Here is a 12815-nt window from a genome sequence, read left to right on the forward strand (position 1 = left end):
GCTACTCAGTGTGTTTGGGTGGGTGGATGATGGATGGATGGATGGATGGATGGATGGAAAAGCACTACTTCATTAAACCTCTTAAAAACCAGGCTTAGAAGCTGGTTGTGGCGTACACATGCCTTTAATCCCAGCACTTGGGAAGCAGTTGAGATTCAGGCCAACTAGGACTAAACTAAACTAAAAAAAAAAAAAAAAATCAGGTTTAGAGTGTCTTGAATATATATGATCAGCAACAGTCATGTAATCCAATACGCCTTTCGTTTAACCACCTGGGGGGATTTAAGTGCATTTGTGGATGTATCCAAGTAGTGTAACATGGGGAACCTCACTCCCAATTCTGCAGTAAGTTCCCTCTTGCTGCTCAGTCCTCTTAGCCCATGGGGACTGGAGATAGGAATAGGGCTATAGAAAGTTGGGAGAAGGAACAGACACCCATAAATGCCCACAGACCACAAGTCCAAGTGCAAACTGACAATTTACACATTCCAGAAACATTTAATCAGGTAAACAAAACTTGTCTACATACACTTTTACTTATTCATAAATACTGATTTATATATAATAACCCTAGACCATTTTATCTTCAGGAACACCATCCAAAACTTCAAGTTAAATATATTTTAGGGTTAGCTTGGGTTTTGTTTATTTTTGAAGTTTGGTTTTTAACCACGTCTTCCTCCATGTAGATGTCATCAGAACAACACTCAGAACTCTCCTTAAAGCATGTCTTTTCCACCAGCAGATCCATTTCCAGGCATTCAGGGTTTCTGCCGCACTTGGCATGGTCTCATCACCCAAGTCTTCTGGTACTGTCCTTTCCTCTGAAAGGAGCTGGCTCACCTGTGATTTTTAGTGTTTCAAATAGTGGTATATTGTGTGCCAAAATTACTCTGGCCAAAATTGTGCTTGTAACCTTGTGCAGATTGGTTTCTGTGCTTTGAAGTCTTTCCAACAGATAATTGCCTGACCTTGACCTTCAAGGCCATGTTTTAGGCCTGGTCAGTTAGGTTCTTCCTAGCTAATAAAGTCCAGCTGGCCCATTCTGCTAAGGATGACCTTTAACTCACCTGTGCCTCATTCTCCTTGAGCTACAAGGCTTGTTCCTTCTCTCAGACACATGACCAAGACCTAGGGATTTGGCTATGCCTCTGGTTTACCTCATTTTGAGACACCACTTTCCTCCGGCCTTCCTGGACAAGGACAGTATCTGCCTGTCCTCCTTATAGTCATTTATGGCTGATCGCATCCATGTTCTTGTGGTCCTCCTCACATTTCCTCAGGTTCTGTACACTCCCCGAGTGACATGGACACCTATACCTCCTCTGCCTCTTCCATCCGAGTCTTGGAAGACAAGAGCTTTGGCTGCTGGGAGCCAGACACTGTCACTGCTAGACTGAACACCCAAAGGCATTGGAGTTGGAGGGAGAGGTGTGTGGCCTTTCTGAGTATAAGGAAGGTCAAAGTTGAATTGACATAGGTTGGGGACTCTATACATCATCTTTAATTTGGGATATTATAGAAATAATTCCTTTTTTGTGTGAGCAGGTCAATGTAGAAGAAAGACTTTCTTACTAGGAAAGTTCATTTTTGTTCCTACTGACCTCATGTTCCAAGGTGTACTCAGCCTTTCCACCCTCCCCTACTGCCTTCCCTTTGTCATCACCACTATTATACTGAATAGCAAATAATTCCCCCAGGGCAACAACCCTCAGCATAATTAATTACCCTGAATTGGATAAAATATCTTTAAAGATCCCTGTAAAACAGGAAGGATTCTGCCCTGTCAGTTACACTGAGAAGCAAGACCAGAGGCTCAGGTCAGCCTGCACTTCTGTCCTGTGATGGATGCACCATGAGCATTTCTGTAGTCCACCCTATGCAAACAGCATCCTTGGATTCTGTGTCCCTATATACAAACAGATTATCCAACACCTAGCTAGTAAGTGGCAACCTGAGGTCTTAACTCACAACCATGCCACACACTAGCATCACCCTTACTGTGTCCCGCCTGCCTGAAGCAAAAGAAGATGGAGCATCTGGAGTTCTCAATTAGTGCCTAGCACATAACAGGCTCTTAGAGGTGAGGTACACAGTAGGACCTAATGCATACCTGTTCTTGGCCTCCCCTTGTTTAGCCACATCATCCTCACTTCCAGACAGGAGGCAGACAAAACAAAGCTGAACATGTTTCATGAGTTCATCTTACAATCCATTGAGAAATGTCTCTAATCTGCAAACCTAAGAAGGACATTGTCCACTTGGAAAAGCATTCATAATAATTCTGTCTCAACAGACTAGTATGCTCTCTCATTGGATCAGCATTATTTTCCTCCTCTGTCTAGACCCAATCTACAGCGCCCTATTGCAAATACTGAGTGATGGTTTCATTCTTGGCTGAAAGATGAAGTCACAGTTACACAAATGAGAATCTAAGTACATTAGCACCAATGGGCCACTGTCTTTGCAATCCTCCCTGCCTGCCTGTCTTCGGAGTAGTGCTTTGCTTAAGATCACACAGCTCTGTGCAGGTAGTCCCTGTGAACCCCAACAGGGGTCACACGTATGAAGATCAGTTGTCAAGGCCAGGCATTTGTACTCATGGCAGGGCTCAGAGGAACAAGCCTCCCTGATGATTTTTTTTACTCTCCACAGCCATACTGCTGCCATCTAGCGTCTAAGGTTTTGAACTCCAGTTTGGGATGTCTGGCCAGGTTGGAAAAAGTAGGTGTCACTGTAGTGCTTGGCCCAATGCCTTCTCAGATGCAACAGTCCCCACAGCAAGCATCTGGAAAACAGCACAGGGACCAAGTCAAGGGGAAAACCTTGTAAAGCAGTGGGCCATGGACCTCCCAGTGATCCTATCCGAATCAGGACTGAGGTATTTACGCAAACAAGTAGCCAAAGGGCCTACTTGCCCCTACCCATGAGTGTCCTGGGGAAGGCCTCAGGCCTGCCACTGCACAGAAATTTGCAGCTAACATGGCTGGGTTTAGTTGGGATGGTGGCTTCTACACAAAAGGCAGGTGTCCTCCACAGAGGACAAAAGAGAAGGTATGGACTACCTCTCTCTCTCCTCAGCCCACTTCTCTCTAGCTCAGTTGAACAAATGAGAATCCCTGAATATGCAAAAACATGGTTCTGGCTCCTACACGTTCTCCCAAGACTCAGTTGAGATGGTCACCTGCTTCCCTGGCCCAGCCCTAGAATCCTGGTTGGAATACTCAAGACCCTCTGGAGCCACAGCTTGGCCATCACCGCCTGATCTGTGTCCACAACAGTATCTTCTGGACCTTTCTCCTCTGAAGTGGTAAATAAACACTGCTATTATGCCCCAGTGCCTGGTGAGGTGCTTTATGGGCCTGCAGTGTTGGGTAAATGAATAGTCCTCACTCCATTAAAAACACTGACAATTCCATTTTCTAGGTCAGTTTAGATGATCTCTTCTTGTATGCCAGTGAACTGGGGGTCAGCCAGCAGGACTCAGAGGCCTCAGCATCCTTCCCATAAAGCCTAGCCCCAGGCAAGCAAGAAAGAGCTCTCTAATCTTTGAGTCTTAAGTCAATCTATTGCACTAACCGGCAACCCGTCCCTAGGGGGCAAGGCCTCTGCCATGTTCCACTTCTGTGCATTAGGAATATGGTCCCTCCAGACACCGGACAAGTACTAGAAAAAGATAACACACTAGAAAGAGAACAGAAATGCTGCCAGGGATGAGAAAACATATGACTGTCCTCTGCCCACTGCCATTCCATCCAAAATCCTACCAATCCCCTGCACAGCTGTCTTGGAGTAGGTGGTGTTAACAAAATCAACCACACAAAGGCAAATGCCAAGCCTCATGATATGTCTTCAGTGAGCTGCAGACCAGGCACCACAGGAAAAAGATACTGCCATACCAGGAGCCAGGTAGCCCACAGAAAACACATGAAAAGTAATTCACTCTGGAATGGCTGCCTTGTGGCTGATATGGCAAGTGGGGTCTTCCTTTGCTCTGTGAAATGGAGAGCCCTGAGCCTAGCTTGTCTAGGCACCCAGACTTAAGAACAGCAGGGAAGGCTGTCTTCCTGGCCACCACAGCAAGCACTCAAAGCTCAAACTTCAAGTTCTAGCTTGAGAGGCAAGGGGTCCAAGCCAATGGATCCCACCTGCTTCCCTACCTTTGCCTCAGCTGTGGTACAGTCTTCAAACCCGTGTCTCGGTAGCTAGCATTTAGGACTGCCCTTAATAGTCAAACAGTACAAAGACACGGGGCCAGAGCGTGCAGGTAGTTTTCCGTGTGTTCACTGAGTACACACTCAAAAGTATACAAAGGCTGGTTTATCCACTGGTCATGTTCTGTTTGTTCCCATCTCTTAAATTACAAGTTCAGATGACATCAAAGATCAGAGCTGGAAATATCTTGGAGACTAACTTGTTCCAACTCCTCACTCCTCTCCCATTTCTCCAAATGGCCTAATGACAGGACAGGATGTTCCAGATGATACGCAAAGACCAAGCTGAGCCAAGAACCCAGGCAGTGAACTCAGCTCCAGTGCCCTTTCTACCTTGTGCCTGCCCCAAAGCTGCAGTGACAATCACAATTGCTCCTGGCAATGAATTGAGGCCAGCTAGGTTTGTCAGTCACTCAAGCATCTCCCACATTGCCTGTGTGAGGGATTTCCCCTAGATTCTTCCCTGCTCTATGTGACATCATAGCCCTAGTCTTAGTGACATACCCTAATCTCCTGGGTTTCTTATTTTGGAAATGAAATGCCTGGTACTCACCCTTGTCTTTTATAGTGGTTTCTCCCTTCTTTTCAAACACTAAAACATCTGTCAACAAAGAGGTGGGTGGGGTGGTCCCATCTTGGGTGGCCTGTGGGCTGCTCCTACAGACCAGCAGCAGTTGTCACCAAAGGCCACATCCTAATGAGGGCAGTAGATAATGGGGTGTCTGTGTATGGTGCGCTACTCCTGGGTGTTCTCTGGACTGTTGTGCAGTTAGTCTATCCTGTGTGGCCCTATGCCGCCTGGATCAACCACATAGAACCCCAGATGGTCTTGCATCCCATGAGGTACACTGAGTAGGGACTGCCTCTGAGACCATGAGCAGTTAGACCAGCAGGATACTGGTGAAGACATGGTCCACATGGTGGCTTCCCTTTGAACCCATTGTCTCTGTCCTCCCGAAATGGCAGCCACATCTCTCCATCTGCTTTTTCAGTGTGCTTTGGAAGCCTCGTTCCAGCCCAGGGACCCTGGACAGCCACACATGCCTTCCCGGCAGACAGTGAAGTCAGAACTTCCAGTCCTCCTGGCTGCATCCCCAGTGTTTCCTTCCCGGTGTCTGGCCCTCCATGAGGGGTGACGTCTTCCAGGGCCTTGGCACCGACACAGATTCCAGTAGCTCCAGTGTGGCCCCAGTCCCCTCTGAGGCTTTCATCTCTGTTCTGCAGCTAAGATGTCCCCTTCCTCAATGCTCTGCAGTGGTAACCTCTGATTTAAAAGAGTCCTGCTGCCTCGACGCCCCCCAAAGCTAGCCCCTGGGACAGTCCGTGCTGTGAGCAAGACCCCTGGCAAAGCCTCCTCCCCGAATAAGTTGATTTTGGCTTCGGCCTCAATGGCTTTAGCCAAGCTGGCTGCGTAACTGTCCAAAGATTTGTGGACTTCGGCTTTCACATGAAGAATAGAGTTCTTGGCAGCCTCTGTGGGAGAAGGCAGAAGGGAGGTTAGCACAGGAACCAGGACCCATGACTACCCCAAGAATATGGCCTCTGTTGGCTCACTGCCACAGAGAGAGGAGACAATCGAAGATAACATGTATGGATGTTGACATCCGATTCCCCAGGCTAAAATTCTGGACTTCCCGATTTACTACCTGAGAAATGCCAGATGTTATTTTTCAGTTTAGTTTCCTCATCTATAAAGAGAAGAGATCTCTTACTTCACATGGTTACTATGACAGGTGAATAAGTAAATTCTTCCTAAAATGTTTTAACTTTTACGTCTTCAAAAGAATTCCCTTCTAGCACCTCCCTGGGACAGCCTTACTTGTGAACCTAGGAATGTCGTGTCTCCTCTCCATTTCATTCAGAGCTTCCCTAAGTGTGGAAAGCAAGCCTCAGGTTAGGAAGTGTGATGTTAACAGTTGCACCATCCTATAGGGATTAGGACCCCTGACACCTGCATTGACTGAAAAAGAGGAATGAAGGTGGCTTTTCATTGCCAAACCAGAGCAAAGCTATCACAGACCTCACTGCCTAAACTCCTGGGATATTGGGGGGAACCTCTCTTCCCCTTATGTTTAATGGAGAACAGCATCAGGTTTGTGCCTCACTCTCCAGGAAGTAAGAGAGACTTCCCAGGTAACACCTTGCTCTTAGCACCAGACCAGCAGAGGGCGCTTCGAGACCTACCCACCCCACAACACAAAGGGCAGGCTTGGCTCTGTGTGGGGAAGTCTGGAGAGCACTGGGACTCACCCTGCAGAAAGGTAATGTAGGCTCACAAGGTTGCTGGTTGACTCTGATTGGATCTACCTGGCTAGAGACGTGGATGCTTTCATATCTTCCCTCTGAGCTCCTCCACCACCTCTCCCCTCAATTTGGATGTGAGTGGGGTGGGGTACAAGAAGATCGATAATGGGCCGGTATTTATTTTCATACTCAGCATTTACACCTTAAAACCCTGGGCTCCAGCAGACTCGTGGCTCCATAATGCCAGTGGCTATTCTCACTCGGTGAGATTCCTACCCGAGAGCAGCCTGAGTGGCTTCTCCGTCACTTGTCTACTTGGCATGTCCTGATGGGAAGCTAACCCCAAGTCCCAAAGCAACGTAACACAGATGCTGGGTGTTAGAGCAGGAAAGCCCAGCCAACAGACTCAAGTTCTCACAGGCTTCAGGCTTCAGGATGGCATCTTGGTCTCCACTCACTAGGCCGTATTTCTACTCTCTCGCTCTCTCAGTGTATGAGAGCAGGTGAGTGTGTGTGTGTGTGTGTGTGTGTGTGTGTGTGTGTGTGTGTGTGTGTGTGTGTGTATGACTACAGCTGTGTTTGCCCCACCTTAGATGCTGCTTGCTCTGAGTCAGATACCTCATAGTTCAAGATTCAGCTGACACCAGTAGAGCTGTAGTCAACAGGAGGCAGAGGTGACAAAGCCTTGTAGGAAGGTTGTGGCTAAAATCCCCTCCTTGCCCCCGTGTTTTCCTGAAGCAGTCCCACAAACCAACCTTTGCTCTGTTCTACTTCGTCCTCAAATGTCACGGAGCTCCTTCTCCTGGGTGGGCACGTGCAGTGTGGGGGAGGGTTGTCATCAGAAGTGCAGTCTTCCAGCAGCATCACATCCGTCCCTGAGGCAAAAGGCAGACCATATAGCTCCAGACACCAAGGCCTCTCCCTCCCACCACCCAATGCCTCATGACTGCCAGCCATCCCAGGATTTCACAGACAGTGGCGGGGCTGCCACACCATCAGATGACCAGATACTCTTACTGTCAAAAAAAAAAAAAAAAAAAAAAAAAGGAAAGGTGGACAGCACCTGAGGAACAACACCCAGGTAGTCCCCGCCATCCATTGCCTTAGGACACTATGCCCTGAACCCTTTGTGGGTGAGGGGTAGGCCTTGTGGCTGGCACCTAGATGAGACCATCAGTTGAGAAAATTCTCTGTCTTCCCTGGGGTTGTCCCTCTCTGGCAACCTGCACATCACATGGTGTCTGGGGCTGACCTGTATCCCTTGTCTGTGGTTGGAGGGACTCCCCAGGCTATGTCCCCCTGCCACTCACTCACTGAGCCCCACTGACTTCACTAACAGCTATCTTTCCATACCCCAAAGTGACTTTTCCCAGTGGGGGCTGGGAGAGGGCTCAGCTCTTAAAGGTTCACAACCAAAAAGACAAAAGTTCCCAGGAATGCAAGGATAAAGGAGCTTGGAGTTGATGGTGATGCGTGCTGCAGTGTTTGGGACTTGGTACCATTCCCTGTGTGGCCCAGAGCATCAACAAGCACCAGCCTCAGGTGTGGGCCAGGCGCCTCAGTTCTCCAGCAGAAATCTGTGAACTAAGTGCATGAAGATTCGCTTCCAGCTCTGACCGTGCTGCCCCCACCAAGGGCCACTCAACAAAAATGGGATCCAGCTGCCATGGTTCCCCATAAGCACAAGGAGCAGGCCCTAACATCAGTAAGCCAACTGCAGGAAGGAGACTAAGGACCAAGAAGATGGACTCCAGGGCCTGGCCAGTCAATTGTAGTATAAGTAGTGTCAAAGCATAGATTCTTCGAATTTTAATGTGTGTGTGATGGTTTTTCAGGACATGGTTTCTCTGTGTAATGGCTCTAGCTATCCTGGAACTTACTCTGTAGAGCAGGCTGGCCTCGAACTCACAGAGATCCACCTGCCTCTGCCTCCCAATTGCTGGGATTGAAGATGTATTCCATCACAGCCAGCTTAAATTTTAACTTTTCAAAGGCTTTCTTGTACTTTGATCCTCACCATCACACCATATGGTAGGGAGAGAAGGAACTGAGAGGCCCTTTTGTAGAGGACAGAACAGAGGCACGGCTTAGCGACTCAGGGCCATATGAGAAGCCCAGCTCCGAACCCTTGCCTCTCCTCCCAGCAGCAATGAACTCAACAAGTTTACACAGAGTGAGCAGTTTTCAGAGTAGGACCATTACCTGAATCCTGGGAGTAGCTGAAGCCGGTGTCCCCAGTGCTGCTGCTATGTCCCAGGGACTGTCCACCTGCCATGAGAGCCGTGAGGTGTGGGGACAGGCCCAGATCTGAAAGACAAAGTTGACATTGATGGAATGAACACAGGCTGCTCAGGGGGACGTCTGCTTCATACTGGGCAACTGATTCAGTTTCTGGCGCCACTGGCCTTGGCCCACCAGCTCCATTCTGGACACTGTTCCTTACAAAAACTCACTCCTGACCCACAGGAAGACACAGCCAAGCCACGGCTGCTTTCCCCTGATCTTGACCCTTGCTCCTTTCCTGCTCCATCAGGACTCACTGGGCTCCCCATGGGGAACCTTCCTGACCGTGTCCGCCACCAAGACAGATGGAGGGGAAAGCTAAGGTGAGCAGTCACCTGGGGAAGCTAGGACATACTATACTATACTCTTCCCCTCCTTCCTGAGAGCCAAGGAGGGCAGGGTGAGGGTGGAGTGGTGCACAGTAGCAACCCTTGTCACAGATGCTTTTCCCACAAGCAGTTGTCACTTTACTTAGGGTTAATAACAGGGCTGGAACTAGAGAAGACCCCCAGCCTCCCCTGCACCAGCACCTGCTTATCCCCTCTGGCACATTGGCCTCTGAACATGGCTGTGTTTAATAGAAGTCCTGCTTCGAGGAGTGGAGGCCCTCAGGGACATCTCCTGCCAGCTGGGATGGTGGCAGCCACAGTATGTTTGGACACCATCTCTGAGGCTCCGGCAAAAACCAGGAACATGTGTTTTGGTCTCCCCGAATGAGAAGACCCATCTGAGCCAGACCACTGTGGCTCAGCTTCGAAGCCTCCTCCTGCGAAGAGCAGACACGGCTACCATGAGAGTCCATGGAACACCACCATATCCCACGGGAACTGTCCACATCTAACCCATCCAGTGAAGGTGCACAGAAGGCCAGGCCCAGGGACCATGTTTGCTCCCTAAGAACATGCACCAGATAAAATTCACCTGCGAATTTTAGAAGCTGATGAGCAGGGTGGGATTCCGAGATGCAGTGGGGGATTTAATTAACTGAGAAACAGTTAGAAAATGAAAAGAGGGAAACTCAAAGGCCCCTGCAGTACCTACCCTGCCCCCAAATACACCCCTGCATTTCCCTCTCCAGCCCCCACCAGGCCTCCCAAGAAGGCTGTGACATGTGCTTTCTTCTGAGTGAACGGCAGATGGGACATGGGAGATAACTAGAGAGCTCTGTCCCTAGTCACCGGGCATCTCCACATTTGGGGCACAGGGGCTTGTCCTTGGGCCCCAGGGCTGGGCTGAGGAAAAGGGTTGTTTAGTTCTTCTTGTCCTATTTCCTACAGTCTTTTCTTTCTTCCCTCTGCCAGGAGCCCCCATCAGTTTGTATCGAAGTTTAGCATCCAACCAAAAGTTAGTGGTCAGCTCACCCTTCTCATTAGGGAGCAACCTGCACTCCATGGCTACCCTACCCATGAGGCAGCACTCTCCACAGCCTCCAGGTGCCCTGGAGATCTCTATTCCTGGAGGAACCCCCGACCCACCATAGGAATCTGCTAATGAGACCTCACAAGCAAAGGGGTTGGTGGCTCAGTGACAGCTAGTACACCTCTGATCATGGGTGAAGCAGGCTGTGCATGAAACCACCTTCTGTCCTGTTCTTGGGACATTCCAAGCATGTGTAGAATTCTGCTTCTGCCTTTGCATGAATTATCAGGACGACTGATATTATCAGGACGACTGATAATTCCACTTACTGACTTCTTGGGTGACAATTTTTCATGTACAGCACAAATGTACTATAAAACCATAGCAGGGCCTCCATCTTGCCAGCCATCTTTATTTCACCTTGTGAATACCAGAGCACTTGCCTTCCCCAAGGGTGGAGAGCAAGCTTGAAAGCAGGTTAATGGCAAGGGAGGTAAGCTGGGTTCAGGAATCAGTTGCATTTTAAAACCCTGTCTGCAGAGGGCAATGGTAAGGTCTGGTAAGCCTGGCTGAGACAGAGGACTATGCATGGAGGCTCAGGGTTGTCCCTCCTGATCAGAAAGACAGTGGGTATTGCTGGCATGGACAGCCATAGAGTGTGTACCTGGGACACACTATGGGTCTCATAGTCTATCTTGCTTCCCAGTTCCTATGGTATTAATATGGTTGACTAACCTACTATAGCCAGGCTCTCAGAGAAGAGCAAAAGCCACTGCCTACTCCCAGGCCTGTAGAAGCCAAAGATTCAGAACCTATCAGCCACAAGGCTGGTTTTCCCTGGATAAGCCTCAGACCGCCAATGGCTTTGGGTTTGCCAACCCAACCACAGCTGGTGTTTTCCGATGGCTCCCACAGCCTGGTAGTCCTTTCCAGGACAATCAAAAACAATTCACACAGTAAATCTCGGCCAAGAAACGGGTGCTCCTTTTTATTCTATCTCCTCTTTCCTCTATCCTCTCTTCTTTTTTCCTTCTTATTCTTAGTTTTAATGGAATACAAAAAAATCTATTAATTTTTCCAAGTTATTATAAGATCTGAGCCAATAAATTCACCAATAAAATGAAGCCAAGCACCAAATGTACCTTCTGGCTCACAAGTCAACTTGGGAACATGAGCTTGTAAATGAAAAGGGGTGGGTGCTTCAATAGAGAATAAATAGAGCCATGGAGATTGTTTTCTTCCTATGGTCAAAAGAAAATTCACCAGATTTCCCCTGTCCAGCAATTGCTCTCCACAAGGCCACAAAGTCAGTCAGTCAGCAGATGTGTTATCTGCCATATGGACAAGGCATCTTGTCATCTCTGGCCCTGAGTGTCCATAGACAACAGAAGCCATGTCTTTGCCCTGTTGAAGGTGAAGGTGGAGGATCTCTATTTCCTCAAGAAGAGAGACCTTTAAGTAGGTCTTAGTCATCTGGCAAGAAGTGAGCTACAGGATGAAGAAGGTATGTTGGGATAATCTTTTTGTACACTGTGTGAAGATGTGTCTGTCTTTCCTCACCTGCCCAAGGCACCTTCTGATTGGCTTAAAAAAGAGTTGACTGGCCAATAGCTAGGCAGGACTTCCAGGGAGAGGTAGGAACTCTGGGAAAGAATCTGAGGTGGGAGATTCACCAGTGAGACTCTAAGGAAGTTGGACCTATGGTACTGAGGAGAGGTAACCAGCCACATGGCAGAACGTAGATTTAGTTTTAAGAGTCAGTTGGAAACAACTAACTAAGGTCAAGCTTTCATAATTAATAGGAAGTCTCAGTGTCATTATTCGGGAGCTGAAGGTCCACAGAAAGCTCAGCTACAGAGGTGCTCTTGAAATCTCCTCCCGATAGCTCAGGTGGGTGACGGTCTTCCTCAACGTGGCCCTAAAATCCAACTACGCTCACTTCAGAACAACATAACCACATATCAGTGAGCAAGGGATACCAGTGCAAGCTAGAGTCAGCAGGTGGGAGCCAGAGGACAGCTAGGATATTCCCAATCTCTAAGCCTCTCAGCCAGCATTTATGCTAATTACAACAGAAACAGTGCTGAGTGGAGAAGGCTGGCAGACCACACCTGAAGCAAAAGGCCAGGGTAACTCTAATAATAAGATACACTGACACAAGAGCCCCTAAGCTGATGATGAACAGGCTCCCACCACTGCTGCAGCATTCTTGTCCAAAATATACAAGGCCATTAGACCTGACAGATCCTCTACAGAATCCTCAGGCAGGGCTGAGGTACATGTGTGGGGCTCGAGGGCTGATCTTGTACTACAGTTATGTAAGTTGATAACACCATGGGAAGCTCCCTGTGCTATTTTCCAACTCTTCTAAACCTAAAATTATATCCAAAAGAAAAACAAAACAAAACTGAGAAATGACATCTAACCTCTGGATTAGAGCAACTCCTCAAGGGCATGATGACAAATGCTAGTCGTCGTCGTGGTGTGTGTGTGTGTGTGTGTGTGTGTGTGTGTGTCCTCCAGGTAGAGTAGCCCTGAGCACAAGACAATGACACTTTGATGGAAGGCTAGGGTTTGGCACTGATAAACCCAGCCTCCCATGCACACACACAACAGATTACCAGGGACCCTCAGAAACCACTGACCCAGGAGGGAAAGCTCAAGGTGACAAGTGTTTGAGAGGAGAGACAGGCTAAGTGAACCACTGAGGCATAG

General features: G+C 48.5%; 1 protein-coding gene across 2 annotated transcripts in view; it reads right to left on the bottom strand.

Moving 5' to 3' along the window:
• Nucleotides 1-472: 472 nt before the first annotated feature.
• Gpr161 (G protein-coupled receptor 161) overlaps nucleotides 473-12815 on the bottom strand; it is a 40131-nt gene continuing 27788 nt past the window's right edge. For both annotated transcript variants that reach the window (XM_027417140.2, XM_027417139.2), the window contains exons 4-6: nucleotides 8661-8765; nucleotides 7214-7333; nucleotides 473-5687 (exon numbers count right to left, since the gene is read on the bottom strand). In XM_027417140.2, coding sequence (XP_027272941.1) covers nucleotides 5422-5687; nucleotides 7214-7333; nucleotides 8661-8765 — 491 coding nt within the window. In that variant the 3' untranslated portion in view covers nucleotides 473-5421. The remainder of the gene's footprint in view (nucleotides 5688-7213; nucleotides 7334-8660; nucleotides 8766-12815) is intronic.

Source organism: Cricetulus griseus, chromosome 5 (assembly GCF_003668045.3).
Source record: "Cricetulus griseus strain 17A/GY chromosome 5, alternate assembly CriGri-PICRH-1.0, whole genome shotgun sequence".
Classification (NCBI taxonomy): Eukaryota; Metazoa; Chordata; class Mammalia; order Rodentia; family Cricetidae; genus Cricetulus; species Cricetulus griseus.